Source organism: Primulina huaijiensis, chromosome 13, assembly GCF_012295235.1.
Source record: "Primulina huaijiensis isolate GDHJ02 chromosome 13, ASM1229523v2, whole genome shotgun sequence".
Classification (NCBI taxonomy): Eukaryota; Viridiplantae; Streptophyta; class Magnoliopsida; order Lamiales; family Gesneriaceae; genus Primulina; species Primulina huaijiensis.
Genome location: NC_133318.1, coordinates 18231210 through 18248128, shown reverse-complemented (window position 1 = coordinate 18248128; position 16919 = coordinate 18231210). Strand labels below are relative to the sequence as shown.

General features: G+C 35.0%; 3 protein-coding genes across 4 annotated transcripts; 1 reads left to right on the top strand and 2 right to left on the bottom strand.

Moving 5' to 3' along the window:
- The first annotated feature begins 1036 nt into the window (after positions 1–1036).
- LOC140956413 (nuclear transcription factor Y subunit A-7-like) lies at positions 1037–3693 on the top strand. 2 transcript variants are annotated; one of them, XM_073413147.1, is made up of 5 exons: positions 1037–1160; positions 1946–2055; positions 2144–2209; positions 2313–2474; positions 3212–3693. In XM_073413147.1, exons 1-5 carry the CDS (start codon positions 1115–1117, stop codon positions 3554–3556), a joined length of 729 nt encoding a protein of 242 aa, XP_073269248.1. In that variant the 5' UTR covers positions 1037–1114; the 3' UTR covers positions 3557–3693. The 2 variants fall into 2 exon arrangements, with proteins under 2 accessions (XP_073269248.1, XP_073269247.1); XM_073413146.1 differs by having other exon boundaries at positions 2307–2474.
- Positions 3694–5633: 1940 nt separating this feature from the next.
- On the bottom strand, positions 5634–9317 carry LOC140990973 (uncharacterized). Its single transcript, XM_073460866.1, has 6 exons — positions 9154–9317; positions 8076–8154; positions 7272–7385; positions 6301–6427; positions 6099–6216; positions 5634–6009 (listed from the first exon to the last, which is right to left on the bottom strand). The coding sequence occupies exons 2-6, from the start codon at positions 8083–8085 to the stop codon at positions 5956–5958; spliced, it is 423 nt and encodes a 140-aa protein (XP_073316967.1). The 5' UTR covers positions 8086–8154; positions 9154–9317; the 3' UTR covers positions 5634–5955.
- A 3506-nt stretch (positions 9318–12823) lies between these two features.
- On the bottom strand, positions 12824–15373 carry LOC140956329 (uncharacterized). Its single transcript, XM_073413042.1, has 2 exons — positions 14047–15373; positions 12824–13741 (listed from the first exon to the last, which is right to left on the bottom strand). Exons 1-2 carry the CDS (start codon positions 14549–14551, stop codon positions 13707–13709), a joined length of 540 nt encoding a protein of 179 aa, XP_073269143.1. The 5' UTR covers positions 14552–15373; the 3' UTR covers positions 12824–13706.
- Between the last annotated feature and the right edge of the window lie 1546 nt (positions 15374–16919).

The following is a 16919-nucleotide window of genomic DNA, read 5'->3' as shown; positions in this document are numbered from 1 at the left end:
TTTGGCCAAAGGTCCATCTCTCTCTCTCTCTCTTGCTACACTTGATTTATAAATAGATGGGGACATAGATACATATTTATACATATCTATCAGCTTTACTAAGTTTTTTTAATCTGTTTCTGAGTACGGGGGACCTTTTTTTTTTGGTGTTCTGGCTGAGAGTTGTTTATCTTGTTTGATTAGTCTCTGTTCTTTTGGTCTTTATGTGTCAATTTGTTGTATGGGTTTTTGGATTTGGCTAACGATTCTTGTTCGTGGGGATAAGATTTGGGTAAAGTTTTCGACTTTTTTGCTTCGTTTGGTTGCATATTTGGTGTTTTTCTTGTTTGGGTTTTGCCTTATGAAGTATAGGTTCATTTATGGGATTGTGGATACTGGGTTGACTTCTAATATCTTGTTGCTACGCATAATTCTTGATTGCATGGCCCGTTTCAGATTTTGGTGTAGGGAAAATGATTAAATGTACTATTATTTGATTTTTTTTATATCTATTTTGAAATGTAATGCAACTATAAACTGAGAATTAGTGAAGCTTTGTGCTCTGTGTTTTTTCTGCTTTTAAGCTTTGTAGAGTTTTCCCCTTAAAAGTACTTAAATTGGTGGATTATGTTCTCCGAGTTTGTGTATCTGAAAATAATCTTGCATTTTTAATCACACTTATTAGCTATGATCTATCATCAAGATTCAAGAAAACAGTTATTAATCACGGGTTGGTGGAAGGAAATTTTATTCCACAAACAAATTGCTCCGGCTGCTGGACGAGACTGGACATATAGCAATCCAGCTTTTATCCGCAACAGTGGAGCCTAACAATATAGTATAGATTGTATGGACAGATGATTGAGGTGAACAAGCTTGTTCTTGTTCTCTTTTCTGAAGTAGCTAAACCTACTGCCTCTTGGGTTACAACTTACGACATTGAGATTTAGATACTTCATTAACTATTACATGTGTGACTTCATATCTTATCTTATTTGGAGAAATGTTTGAAACCTTTAGTTCATTGCTGTTTATTTACAACTAATTTTCCTCGCAGAATTTGCAAGAACATAGGCTTTGAGCCGCAATTCCAGTATCTTAATCGACCAGCTTGTATTATTAAGTATTGAATGCCATGGACAAGACAAGATCTGAAGGTCAATGTGCTTCCTCAGACTCTGGTACTGACGCCGCAAGCATTCAATTTCATCTTTCTTGCTCTTTTCTTCACATTTTTTTGTTTCAATTTTTTGTTCAATTTTATTTTACCAACTTTTTTTATTTTTTACTATAAGGAAGATGAGATGGAAGACATGGTATTTTAGGAAAATTACATGTAAAATTCGATTTTTTTTTCACTTGATGCCATGATATCCCTGCATGGTGGTCTTGTTATTGATTATGCTTTAGATGCATCATCAGCTTTGAGCATGGAGTTTTTCTAGCCTGTATGCTTGACTTACGTTTCATTTCAATTGTTTGCGTTTTATGCAATGTTTAGGATCCAAGTTGGATTCTCATGTTAAAATTTTTTATATCCTCCAATTGTACTTTTCCCATAATTAAATCCCTGCATGGTGGTCTTGTTATTGATTATGCTTTAGATGCATGCCTATTCATCATCAGCTTTGAGCATGGAGTTTTTCTAGCCTGTATGCTTGACTTACGTTTCATTTCAATTGTTTGCGCTTTATGCAATGTTTAGGATCCAAGTTGGATTGTCATGTTAAAATTTTTTATATCCTCCAATTGTACTTTTCCCATATTTAATTCAACAAGGATTTTTTTCTCGCTAAAAAATCAAATTGCATTTCTCGTTTGTTCGCTAGTGAGAATTAATTGATAGCCCGTGATATCGAAAGGTGTATTGCCAAGGCTTTAAAACCTTCTTGCTTAAGTCCTTGATGGCGTCCTTGCTTGTAGCATTGCAATGAGACGAAATTTCCTTTCCATTCATTTGATTCAGCCCGGGATAACAGCTGTGGGAACCATGGATTTGTTGTGAAGCCTGCTCTGTTTCTGGGCAATCCCAATTTTTCCATCAACGTTTCTGAAGCTGAAATCAACCAACCTATGGTAGCTACAGCCTCATTAGTATTCTTTTGCATCTTGTTTCTGTTTTGATACTTTATTTTGATTTACAATAATATTCATCTTGGTGCAGATTCCATATATTTACTCCAACCCGTACATCGGTGGGTTATTTACTGCCTTTGGAGCTCGTACAATGGTAACTGACTCTTCACTTCTTAATGACATTAAAATATGAAAAAGCCTCAATTGTCAACATGAACTACTCTTTTATACGATTCTGAATGTTTTATCAGATTCAGCCTCACTTGATGGGCCCAGCCTCCGGTCGAGTTCCACTGCCTGTTGATCTTCCTGATGATGGTCCCATATATGTCAATGCTAAACAGTACAATGGAATTCTTCGTAGGAGACAGACACGTGCAAAGCTTGAGGCTCAAAACAAACTTGTCAAGAGTAGGAAAGTAAGTCCTTGTGTGTTTCTTTAGTGATATATATGAGTTGAGCTCCTAAATTTTCAAAACTTGAGGTTGCGCTTAGATGGGATAATTTGATTTGGACTGAAGGATTTGAAGAGGGATGTAAATGATGCCAGTCCATCTACCTGGACTATCAAGGGATGGATTTGAAATATGCTCAATATAAATTCATATAAGCAATCAAATGAATTTAAATCTATGACTTCAAATCCTTTCATCCAAGTACAACCTAAATTTATTGAACTCAAGCTCACTAAACTTTAAGTAAAGAAGCTCAAGCTCGGGATCGCAAACTAGCTCAGGTTAGGCTGATAAAGTTTTCTTATTGACATGTTTGCGAGTTAATATCACAAGTTAGATTCGCAATATTGAGTTCTACATGTAAATAAATAATATGGATACCAGTTGTAATTGTGTAACTATATATACTTCACTAAAATTATTAATTTTTAGTTTTTGTTTATAATAGAAATAATTATTTAAAACTTACTATTAAGTTCGTGAACCAGCTCACGAGGTCACGTACAACTAAAATTGAGCTGACCATTACAGGCTCATGAACTAGCTTTGGTCACCTTACACCCATGACTTTTATGACTTTAAATATAAATATTAATGATAAAGATTAATGTGCTCCACTCACTTGAGCATAAGATTCTTTCTCCTACTTCATTGTTATGTGTAAGTGGGAATTTTGTTTGTCACAATTGATAAAAATGCAGCCATATCTGCACGAGTCTAGACATGTACACGCACTAAAAAGGGTCCGTGGCTCTGGTGGACGTTTTCTCAGCACCAAGAAGCCTCACCAGTCTGACTCTCGTACACCTGCCAGCTCTCAGAATGTAGATATTTCGTGTCGGGACATGCATCAATTTGAAACTAACAAGCATAGTACTCCCCCCACAACCGAAGGTGCACGCATTATGGGAACTGATACAGTCTATCAGCAACCACCAGATAACAGGTTTTCAAGCGCTATCTCGACTCATGTGGCTGGTCCTGTTGTAGGCAGTGGTGGCCTCATGTACAATGGGAATCGGCACTTTGCTTCAGTTGTCCAGTGAGAAGTCTACTCATGCAAGACTCTCTCAGCTGGGCCTTGCAAGTCATCCTTGGCTTATTTACTCTAGTTTCTCCAGTTTTTGTGCTATAAAAACCGTCACAACATGCAACTTTTAGTAGAGAAAGATGATTAGAGTTTCTTGATTTGTTTTTGTCTGAATATGTTCTTGTCCTAACTAACAAGCATGTTTGTGGATGTACCCAAGTTTCAGTTAGTTTAAAACCGTATGTCATGGGATGTGTTTATCTTACAGAAGTTTCGTTTATAGAGATCGAAACTGATTTGTCAGAAAGATAAATTAGTTTGGTGCAATGTTCTGGTGCATATATCACCCGTTCTCTTTTGTTTTATACTCTATTAAACCCATTAAAAATATTTAGATTGTATATAAAATGTTTTTGGAATCCATTAACTTTATGATGTATGTTATAGTCATAGGCCTCCTCTCGTCCCAGTGACATAATCTCCGGTTCACGGAGAGGTCAGAGGTTCGAATCATGGAGATAATAATAACCCCTTCCTTTAATTTTGATAAAAACGATAATGTATGATTCACCAATGGTCAAAAGTTTGATTATCTCTATCAACACATTTTCGTGTAAGCTTGTCACTTAGGATTTGACCGGTGTGATTTGCAGTCTATTACGTTAGCCAGACGTTTATTCATTGCGTTGGGAAAATAGCCGCTACGAGTTCTTTCGTCATCTAAAAATAAGATAAATAAAAACAATAATGTGTGTTACACAAAAATAACATATATATACTCAATATAGTAGTAGATATCATAGCTCTACCATCTATTGTGATTGCGGGGGGATAGATAATGCTCGACTAAAGTCTAAATGGATTTTTAGTTGTGAAAATAATATTTTNTGAATATTTGATATAAATGGAATTTTTCACAAAATTATGTAATATATAGTGTATAAATAATATATATATTATTTATGAAAACTGAATATTTGATACAAATGGAATTTTTCACAAAATTATGTAATATATAGTGTAACTTCCTTTAATTTTATTTATCGAGATGTTTATCATTCAGTGGTAGTATAGTTCATCAAGCATTATCCATGTACAGGTACAATTCTTCGTGGTTTTTCGTTTTCCATTATATAATATAATTGCATCGTGTCACGGTTTTTCCGATTCGTTCTTCCTCAGGATCGGACCATATATCAAGCTATCTAAAGTTTCAAAAAATAAGCATGGATTCAATCCCGATCGCAAGAAAAGGTACAAAATTTAAAAACAGTTGAATAAGTGAAGGCGGATTGTGGATCAGTTATGGATGAGCTCCAGAAGTTCTTGTCCAGATGTTGATATCCTTGGTTTTGGCACTGAACTATTTGTGTAGCATGTGAATTTTGATGCTAAATTCTTTGTGATGTTTGTAAATTTATAATGCTTCCAATTAAACAGAGCAGCACTCTTTTTTTTTTGTGACTACTGAAATGAAATATTGTTTCCAGTAAAACATATTTAGTTTTAGTTTCTTTTTTTAAAAAAAATTGGTTCTGAATTTTGAGGATGGAACTTCGAACTTAATTAGTAGGTTGACTGATGAGTTTGGGGACTCTATTCGTTGAGCCTCAATTTTCCATAAGAAACTTTATATTAATAAATTTTCATAACAGATTTATATTATTTTTAAAATATTTATTGTCATATAAAGTTATATTTCACCCAAATCCAAATATATACAAAGTTATACTTTTATCTATCTCAAATATATAAACTTGTTTCCTTCACAGATTTGGAAAAACAAACTTTTATATAAACAAATTTTTTTATTTAATTTATTCTGGTTTTCTTTACAAAGTTGGAAAAACAAAGTTTATTAAACAAATTTTTTATTTTATTTGTTCAAAAAAATGGTTTAACGCTTTCCAAATTTTTTTGATAGAGATATATTGATAAAAATAATATTACTAAATATAAAAAATATATTCCAAATAATTGAGACGGATGAAGTACAAATCATGATAATATGTATTAATATATTGTATAAATAAATTTCAACAAGAAAAGCACACCAAAGAAACCAAAGTTCATTACTTGATGAAAAGCATACCAAAGAAACCAAAGTTCATTACTCGATTACAGGGTATAGATATCAATACTCACCAAACGTGTGCATTACAGAGTTCAGAAATTTAGGATTAAATGGGACATGGATTTCCCTGTCAAACGTCGGTAATCCCTAGCGAAGACAACACCAAACGGCACATTCTTTTGTTCATGTACACATGGAACCAAAGAAGCCTAAACACTCCAAAGCCCCTTTGGTTTCGCCCCAAATGTTTATATCTACAAGTGTGTCAAGTATATGAACTCCTATATCCGTGCTTGTAAACACCATTTGAACAAAAGGTAGTAAAAGTAGTGATTCCAAAGCTAGACAAACAGAATAATGGTGATTATGAACACTAACACGGAGCACGCCAAGGCCTGCAAAATAAAGCTCGGTTTCAGGTATTTCTGGGTTAGAATTTGATGTCACAGTAGATTCAGATCATGTTGAATAAGTAACGACTCACAGAAATTGCAGAAGCAGCAAGCCCAGCCCGTTCCCTGGGATCCTTGTGATAGTAATTTCCGAAGTATAAGAGTGTAGCATAATACCACATCAGAGGGCATAAAAAACCAACTAGAAAACTGAAGAAGGGAGAATGAAATTATCATATCAGTGAGGACTGGAGAAGGCCGTATAAGAAAAAATAGGATTATACTTATACTTACGAAAACCATCCAATTCCACAGCCAAAGCATGGAAGAGGTTTGTCATATGTTCCCACTTGAGAGTTTTCTTCATCTCTAATTAGAGTATATCTGCCTTTTTCCCGGTCTGCAACATCCATAGCTTGTCCTATGAAACATAATTGTGTCAGCAGCACAAGAGAGGAAATATAGGATGGATATTCAGCCTAGAAAACGAGCACAGGAAGTTTAGTGCAAGACACCCAGCTGAAATAGGGATCTGAACCCTGTTGGTTTTCTAGCCCACTTGGTCTCACCCGGTGCCCCTTCCCCCTAGACCAGGGTTCGAATCCCCCCTCACCTTTGTACTTAAAAAAAAGGGGACTGCACCCTAGATATGATATATCCCAAGTAATAAATCCAGAGAAAATATATAGAGTAACATGATCAGAAGCTGCATCAACGTTCCACTTAGTTAAAATGGACCGGAAAAGCACTTCTAAAGGGAAAGGAGAAATTTATGTTTGTAACAAAATTATGAGATAACATGTTTAGCTATATGTTCTTTATTAGCGTAATTTAGTACAAAATCTTTTAAGTACAGATAATCTCCTACAAGGTGGGAATTCTCTTTTCTGTGATGAAGGAAAAGGCTGGCCTAATGGTCAATAAGAAAAATAATGCTTTGGTTGACATGGATCAGATGAATGTGAAGAAGTTTTATTTTTAGAATCGAATATGGGAATATTTATGCTCTATGGCATGTGAGAGAGGGGCATAAGCACAGAGGATTGTTTGCTTTGAAACAAAAACAAATGATGATTTGGAAGATAGAAGTGTGTGTGAAAGGTCATTTATGGAATAATGCATAGGCTATCATTTCCAAAAGCTTCATGGCAAGCGCTAAATCACATTTAGAACTAGTCTACAATTATATTTATGGTCCTGTGTGAACACCATTTCTCAATGATAATAAGGTACTTCGTAACTTTAATGACAAACAAAATTACTACCTTTAAACATGGAATAATATCGAGCTGATGGTCTGAAAAGATCAGATTGATTATCTGAAACTGAACTGATAAGTTCAAGGCCATTTCTACCCTCTCCCTCCTCAATAGTAGCATCTGTAACACCAAGAAGCCCAGTGGTTTATTCTCTCTTCTTCTTTATTCTCTTCATCTTGCAAAGCTTATTATTGAAGATAACTAAATAGTTAAAATGAAGTTTCCCAACAGCCCGTAAAGTAACAGCCGGAATGCCGGATAATATATCTTCCCAGAATTCATAATGACACATTTCTCAGTCATGATGGACATTTAAACCTGATTAAGTTATAATTGACAATTTTTTACTGCGGCTGTTGAGCATCATCAGTGATATATTGCCGTTGTCTTTATTGAATTTCATTTTAGCTTACTATTTACTTGTAGAAAGTATTAACCAATGTTGAAGGGTTCAAAAAGATAGACAAATGATTTAGGTTGCTATGCTCTTCTTTTGTCATAGTCGAAATAGGTGGTTCACAGCTAAAAGTAAGAACCCAAATACATATTTACATTGATTTATACCTCAAAGTAAGAGCCCAAACATAACCCAGTCATCAAAAAGAAACGTTGCTAGACTTAGTGATTATTAGAGACTTCTGTGTTCAAAATTTATGGGGTTCTTTCTAACCCTTACAATAATTTTCACTTTACTACGTGAGTGGCCCGTATTGGTGACTCAGAAAATAACTAGAAGAACAGAATAAGATGCAGATATTCACTAGCAAATTTACTCATTCAATGTAGGGACAGAAAGCAAAACTAAATTACTCTGATCCATGCGAATGTCTCCAGAAGATTATATAGAAAGGCCTTGAGATCCTACCTTCCACAGTCACGTCTTGGCTACCTGTTTTACAAAGTTAATGGAACATCGACTTTGTATAATTATAGAGTTATACTATGATCTTACAAAAAAAAGAAAATAACAGGTTGAATGGATAGGGGAAGGTAAAATTCATATCAAAAGGACTTTGAAACAACTTTAAGTCAATAAAAGTCCTACTACCTTATTCTTTTAGTAAGTAAACCAAACATAGATGTAATGTATTTGGTTGCATATACGAACAAGGCTTCACACTATGTTTTGTCTAGGATTTTGTTGAGAAAAATGCATCTTAAAAGTGATTTCCGTAACATTTTTTTCATGGATAATACAAAAGAACAAACTGAAATATGATTGAAGAAAGGCTTGAAAAAAAAATTTTGTACAAACATTTCTTTCCTGATTTCTTCAATAAATTCATGATTCAAACATAGTCCCGAAGCTTCAAAGGTACAAAAAAGGCCTATTACACCACATGTACAACACAACCGCACATATTCATATACGTGCACAAAATTAATAGATCATCATATCATCTTACTATACACTGATTGATATACAATTTGAGTTACTATATAGGTTCGCCAAATGAAAGAAGCCGGTTGATTTTCCTGATCCCAAAAAATTCAATTGCATTATAATTTTACTACAACCAACATCTGTTACTAGATCAGAATAATTTCCATAGTTATATTATTTTCATATCAAAAAATCATTTACATGCTCACCAAAATAAAAGGAAAAGAATCATTTGCACAAATCTTAAACATACACCTCTTGTATACACCTTGTGAGGCTATGGTGGAATCCTGGATTATTGATTCTATGAATGGAAACACCGTAAAATATTCCCTCTTTCACAAATTAAATCCCTAATTTCCTCCAAACCCATTAAGTTAAAACACGAAACACCCAAAACCCAACAGAGAATTCAAACCAAAATTCGACAATAGCAAACAATCATGGGATAATCTAACATGGAAAAAAAATTACAAAAAATAATATGATTGAACCGAAAATTACCTCGGAGCAAAGAGCACCGGGGTCAGGGAACAGATTGTTTACATGAAATGATTTCGCAAATCAAATCAAGATTTAAGAGAGACAATCCCCAATTAATCAACTTGTATTCATAGTGTTCCGGTGTCAACAACAGCTCCCATACTTGACAAATAAGCAGTCCAGTCTGCATACTCGAACCGCCGGTTTGTTTTGCTTATGTTATTTTGTCCTTAAATTTCTTTACCCGATTTATTAAATAATATTTTATTATTATTTAAAATCAATTATTTTATTTTTGGTGATTATCAAAGTTTATTTATCAAAATATAGCTTCCCTATTTGATTTAGTGACGATTTTTTTTTTACAAAATAAAAGCTTTCAAAATTTTGAAATCAGTTATAAATAATTATATTAAAATGATAGATAAATAAATTAAAAAGTTATTTATCAGGTGAAAAGAGTAAGGGAAAAAAAATTTGGTTATGGAGATTTAGTCATATTATATTGCAAAAGATATTATATATATGTGTGTGTGTGAAAATAGAACCCGAGACAAATGGTCAAGTGTTCACATACTCCAAAAATCACACACACACACACACATATATATTGTCTCGGGTTCTATTTTCCCTACCAATAATTTTTCGGACGAGCATTTTATATAAAGATTATCCAATATGATTTACCTCGTTAACGTGATTTACAGACTACTAGGTCAGGACTACCCAATTTATATATATAAAAAATAGCGACTACAAATTTGATAATTATGATAATATAATTGAATAATTGAAGTCAAACGGTTTCTTCTATGTTTTCTAGTAATTTAATTTGCTACTTGCCTTTAAATTGCAGTCTGGTCTTAAGTCTTCCCTGCATTTTTGTCAAGAGCATTTTGAGAAATTTAATGTTCGGTTTGGTATTGTACTATGGAAATAAATTAAAATCAAAACTAAACATTAAAGTTAAATCTTTTTTTTTAGGAAAATTTATTTCGTATAAAAAAATTACTCCCAACTAGCCAAAGTTATAGTAATCTTATGTGAAATTAATTCAAACTTGGAATTTTAATTTCTTGATAGTACACTTATACAACATTAATTTTAAAAAAAAAAAGATGTTCATAACATTAGGCAAAAACTTGTGTGAGACGGTCTCACGGGTCGTCTCTTATTTGGGTCATCCATGAAAAAGTATTATTTTTTATGCTAAGAGTATTACTTTTTATTATGAATATCGATAAGGTTGACCCGTTTTACAGATAAAGATTCGTGAGACCGTATCACAAGAGACCTACTCTAACCATAAATAATGTAATCTACCTTTAAAATTAGTACTGATTTTATTAAGTTGCCCTACCATTTGGTGCAGACAAAATCCAAACCATATGTGGAGTTTATCCCTATATATTTAATTACCTATATATTTAATTATTAATAATTGTCGTTGTCTATTAAATTACTATTATATGCATATGTATCAAAAAGGAAATTTAAATTCCAACTTTTTCGTAAGGAATGTTAAAGTGCGGAAGAAACAATTCTGAGAAATTCATATTTATTCACCCATCATCATTTTACAAAGACAAGCTATGGCTATTTATAGTAACTGGACTCATCTAAGAAACGTAATATGACAAAACACGTTTATTGTGTTGACCCAACACTTACTAACCAACACTAGCTAACACACCCCCGCAAGCTTGGTATAGATTGCGAAGACCAAGCTTGGATAATAAGAATGCATGCTGATCGCTGCCCAAACTCTTGGTGAAGACATCAGCGAGTTGATGATCGGTAGAAATGTGAACTGGTTGAATAATCCCCAGCTTAATTTTATCTCTAATCAAATGGCAGTCAATCTCAATGTGCTTAGTACGTTCGTGATACATTGGGTTCGCAGCGATATGTAGAGCAGCCTTATTATCACAGAATAAATGTGCCGGACTGGACAACTGAAGACCCATATCATGAAGAAGGCCACGAATCCAAACAACCTCACAAGTTGTAGTAGTCATGGCCCGATATTCAGCCTCAGCCGAAGATCTGGAAACGGTATTCTGTTTCTTGGTGCGCCAAGACAACAAAGAGCCACCAAGTTTAATACAGAAACCCGTTAACGAACGGCGAGACATAGGACACGAAGCCCAATCAGAGTCGCAATATGCAGAAAGTGTTAACGAATTTTGTGAAGGCAGCAAGATACCCAAACCAGGAGAACTTTTCAGGTATTTCACCACTCTAACAGCAGCATCCATATGGGATTTTTTTGGAGAATGCATAAATTGACTGAGATGTTGCACAACATAACAAATGTTGGGCCGTGTGATGGTAAGATAAACCAACCGACCAATCAGCCGTTGATAAGCATCTCTATCATGCAGCAAGGGATCATCGGGATGTACAGTTGAAGTTTGAGTGATGATGTAATCTAATTCAACTGTGGTGAACTTCTTGTGTTGCTCCATTGGAGTGGCAAAAGGCTTGCTGCCGAAAACACCAACATTCTTAATGAGCTCAAGGGCATATTTCCTTTGATTGAGAAAAATGTCATCACTGGAACGAGCAAATTCAATGCCCAAAAAATATTTCAATCTCCCAAGATCACGGATTTGCAACTGAGAATGTAGAAAACCTTTCAAATCAGAGATCATTTGTGCACTACTTCCAGTAATAATTATGTCATCGACATAGACCACAAGAATCGTAAGTTGACCAGCATCTTTGCGAACGAATAAGGAATGATCATGCTGCGATTGAGTGTAGCCTGCAATACGCATGATACCAGAAAATTTGATATTCCACTGTCTAGAAGCTTGCTTAAGTACATATAATGACTTACGCAATCGACACGCCTGTCGTTTGTCTTGAATATGGTAACCAAGAGGAAGAGTCATGAATATCTCTTCATCAAGATCACCTTGAAAGAAGGCATTGGCCACATCCATTTGTGTAACAGGACAATTATAGATAGCTGCTAGACTCAACAAACATCTGATAGTTACAATCTTAGCTGTAGGAGAAAAGGTATCATGGAAGTCAATACCCGGTTGCTGATTATAACCCTTCGCAACTAATCGTGCTTTGAATTTATCCACTGACCCATCTGCATTATACTTAATCTTGTATACCCAACGACATCCAATGGGTTTAATATTAGGTGGGAGAGTAACCACATCCCAAGTATGGTTTGATTCCAAGGCAGCAAGTTCCAAATCCATGGCATTTTTCCATCTAGAATCCTGAATTGCCTCATGGTAAGATAGAGGTTCATGGACAGAAGAAATGGTAGCCACAAAACGTTGGTATTGGGGAGAAAAATTGGAATAGGACAGATGACGAGACAAAGGGTAATCACAATGAGAATAATGACTCTGAGGCAAGGTAGAACAAGAAAAATCCTGAGTCCAACGAGGAGGAACGTGTGTCCTGGAAGATCGATGTAAAGGAGGGAAGCACTAGATTCATGTAAAGGTAATTCAGAAGGAGCAGAGGCAAGTGTAGGACATTCAACAGGATCTGAGCTAACTGGATGGAAGGGAAAAAGAGGAACAAAAGAAGCTGCTTGGGCAAAGGGAAATATTTTTTCATGAAAGATAATATCCCTCGACGTAAATAGCTTTTGACTCTCAAGATTCATCACCCTATATACCTTTTGTACATTGGAATAACCCAAAAAAACACATGCTGACGCACGAGCAGAGAATTTATGATCAAGATGATGAGAGGTAACATAACAAAGACAACCCAGTTTTCTTAAATGATTGTAAGAGGGAGCTTTATGAGACAAGGACTCAAAAGGCGTCTTATTGCACAACAGTGGGCTTGGTGTTCTGTTTATAAGATAAACAGCAGTCAACACACAATCTCCCCAAAATTTAAGGGGAAGAGAAGATTGAAACCGTAATGCTCTTGCAATGTCAAGAATGTGTCTGTGCTTTCGTTCAACAACCCCATTTTGTTGTGGTGTATATGGACAAGAACTGTAATGAATCACACCAAGGGAAGAGAAAAAATCTCGACATTCGGCTTTAAAAAAATCAGTAGCATTATCAGTGCGGATTGACTTAACTTGAGTAGAAAACTGACATGTGACTAAAGCAAAAAACTGCTTGAGCAATCGAAACACATCAATCTTAGAATGCATAAGAAATGTCCAAGTTCCCCGAGAAAAATCATCAACGATAGTCAAGAAATATTTTTCTCCATTATAAGTAGGTGTGTGGAAAGGACCCCAAATATCTACATGTATAAGCTGAAATGGATGCAAAGACAAAGATACACTTACTTTGGGAAATGCTAACCTTGTTTGTTTTGATTGTGGACAAACTGTACAATGTGGCAAGGAAATATCCTTTGATAAGAATGGTAACAAAGACATTCGAGAGATTGACATGTGGCCTAATCTCTTATGCCAAACATCACAGTCAACAGAGTGTTTAGAAACAACAAGAGCATGCTGAAATTGTAAAGTATTACAACGAGAATCAAAAAATGAAGGTGAACTCTTATTGGGAACTGTACTTGGCTGCTGGAATGAATGATTGGTGAGATGATATAATCCATTTTTTTCTTTACCAATTCCAATTATCTTCCCATTCGTTAGGTCCTGAAATAGACAAACACGTGGGTAGAATGTAACAAAGCAATTGTGAGTCTTGGTGAACTTAGAAACGGACAAAAAATTGAATTGAAAATGAGGAACACAAAGCACATTGGATAGGGTAATATGCGGTGAGATGACAACTGATCCAATATGACTTATGACAAGTTTGCTACCATTTGGCAACTCAACAGAACTAGAGGAATCTGCCATGGGTTTAGTACTTTGCAAGATAGATGAACAACCTGTCATATGTTCATTTACACCAGTATCTATAATCCAATCATCACGAAGCGGCAAGAGCATGTTACCTGCCATATTAGCTACCGGATCCTTTGAAGTGTGAACAGTAGTGGCCTCCAACAACTTCATGATCTCTGCATATTGCGCTGAAGTAAAGATTGGAACAGAAGGTTTGGCAACAGCTGTTTCTTCTTCCTTAGAATTACAATCTGCTGCTAGATTCACGGCCACAGCTGGTTGTTTAGGCTTTCCAGAACCTCTAAAATTCCTTTTATTATCAGTACGAGGTGGCTGTCCATATAAACGATGCCCCGGAGGATAGCCAACCAATTTGTAACAAGTTGCTTTAGTGTGTCCTGTCCAGTTGCAATACTCACAGTAGTTATGAGTTGGATTCTGACTCTGATTTTTCTTTGTCTCCTCGTATTTATGTTGTGATGTGTAGAATACAGAGGCTGGTTGTGTGTCTATTGGAACCAAAGTCAGATGTGTTTCCTCTTGTGACAGAATAGAGAATGCTTGGCCAACAGTTGGAAGCGGAGTCATCATAAGGATTTGGCTACGAATTGGCATGTAGCTATCATTCAATCCAATAAGAAATTGAAGTAATTTCTATTGTTGTTCATGCTTCAAGTATTGCCTTGCGGTGTCGTACGCACAAGAAGGAAGAGTGACTAATGACACATATTCGTCTCAAAGATGTTTGAGTTTGGAGTAATAGGCAGAGATAATATTACTTCCTTGAACTAATCGACTGATATCACGATGAAGAGAGAAGATTCGTGATCCATTTACCTTGTCAAACTGCTCTTTCAAATCAGACCAAACAACTGATGCATCTGTCGAGTATACAATGCCTGCAAAAATCTCTTTAGATACCGTATTCATAATCCAGGAGAGAACCAGAGCATTGCATCGTTCCCATTGGTTCAAAGACGCATGTCCTATTTCTGGTCGCGGATATGATCCATCAATGAAGCTGATTTTATTTTTAGCTCTTAACGCAATAAGCATAGCTCGACTCCAGACTCCATAATTCTCAACTCCAAGTAACTGATCATTCACCAAATTCATCCCCGGCATATCAGAAGAATGTAAGAACAGCGGATCATTGAAATTATTTGAGGTTGTTGCCATCAGAAGATTCGGAAGAGTAATCTAAATACCTGCAAACGACGACTCACAAATCTGAGTTTAATCGAGCAGCTGTGCTTCGGAAATTCCTCAATTGCAAGCTAGATCCTGATTTCGTCTCCAAAAATCAACAAAATATGGTAAGTACTCAATGAATTGCAGCAAGATAAGCTAGATCTTGTCTGCGTTAAAGAAGAATCGAGCATCAGAAACGAAAAATTTCTGGCTCTGATACCATGTTAAAGTGCGGAAGAAACAATTCTGAGAAATTCATATTTATTCACCCATCATCATTTTACAAAGACAAGCTATGGCTATTTATAGTAACTGGACTCATCTAAGAAACGTAATATGACAAAACACGCTTATTGTGTTGACCCAACACTTACTAACCAACACTAGCTAACAAGGAAGAGGAAAAAAATCTTTGACACATCATGTTATACGAAAGACCAACCAATTTTTGTATGCTTAATTCCAATTGAAATGAAGACCAATGTCAAGATAATTTTGAATTGATAGAGTATGTGAGCGTTTGACCAATAGTCGGGAGTTCAATTTCTCCTACCAAAATCTTTTTGGACAAGAAAATATAAATGACGATCAATGTTAAGATAATTTTGAATTGATGGAGTGTGTGAGTGTTTGACCAATAGTAGGGAGTTCAATTCCTCCTACCAAAATCTTTTTGGACAAGCAAATCATATTAGGCATGCCCATCGTGATTTGCTTGATTAACGTAGTTTGCACACTATTATGTTAGTTTGAAGATTTACTCAATGAACACCGAAGAGTAGCGACGGTAGGTACTCATGTAATAAAAAAAAGATAATGAAATATGAAGATATAAAAGACGCAACACCGAATTAATTCCAAGTCAATATAACACGTCAAATGGGTTAAAGGTGGTGTTGCATAATATTTTGGTATAATATTATTATTTTATGGAAAAATATGCTAATGAGAAGCAAACTTAACGATAGAAATTCGAACACGAGGATTATTCTTTTAACACAAAAACTTATATGAGATATATATTTTATTTGGATTACTTATGAAAAAGTATTATTTTTTATGACAAAAATATTATTTTTATTGTAAATATTGACAAAATTGACATGTCTCAAATAAAGATCCGTGAGATCGTCGAAAGACCAAAAAGATCGTTTTCGATCAATATTTGATATAGAGTGGGTCACATGTGAGACCGTCTCACGGATCTTAATCTGTGAAACGGGTCAACCCTACCCATATTCACAACAAAAAGTAATACTCTTAGCATAAAAAGTAATATTTTTTTCATGGATGACCCAAATAAAAGATCCATCTCACAAATACGACCCATAAGACCGTCTCACACAAGTTTTTGCCTTTGATATAAAGACCTTGTATCTCAGTAGATCTCATAAGATTCCCCTCGAGTTACAAATTAATTCTGAAATCGTCTCCATAAAAAGCCGTAATCGGTACAAGAACCCAGAAATCGTAATTCGGTTCCCGTAAAAATCAAAGACCGACAAGAAACGATGAATGAAACAAAATCTAACGTAAATAAACGATAAAAACTCGACCACAATTTGGTGTAGGCTTAATCGATTTTCTAAAAAATTAGAATCGCCAAGAAACAATATAAACAGTGCAAAGAAAATAAACCGAAACACATGGAAGTGCAAGAATCGTGCGCAGAAACCCAAAACTTAAAAATAGAAATAAAGTATGAATTATACTTATAAAAAAAAGTATCCACTTTATGTTTAGGGTGGCTTTTCGAGCTGGTTCAGGAGTTTTTCAAAAATTTCTATTTCAA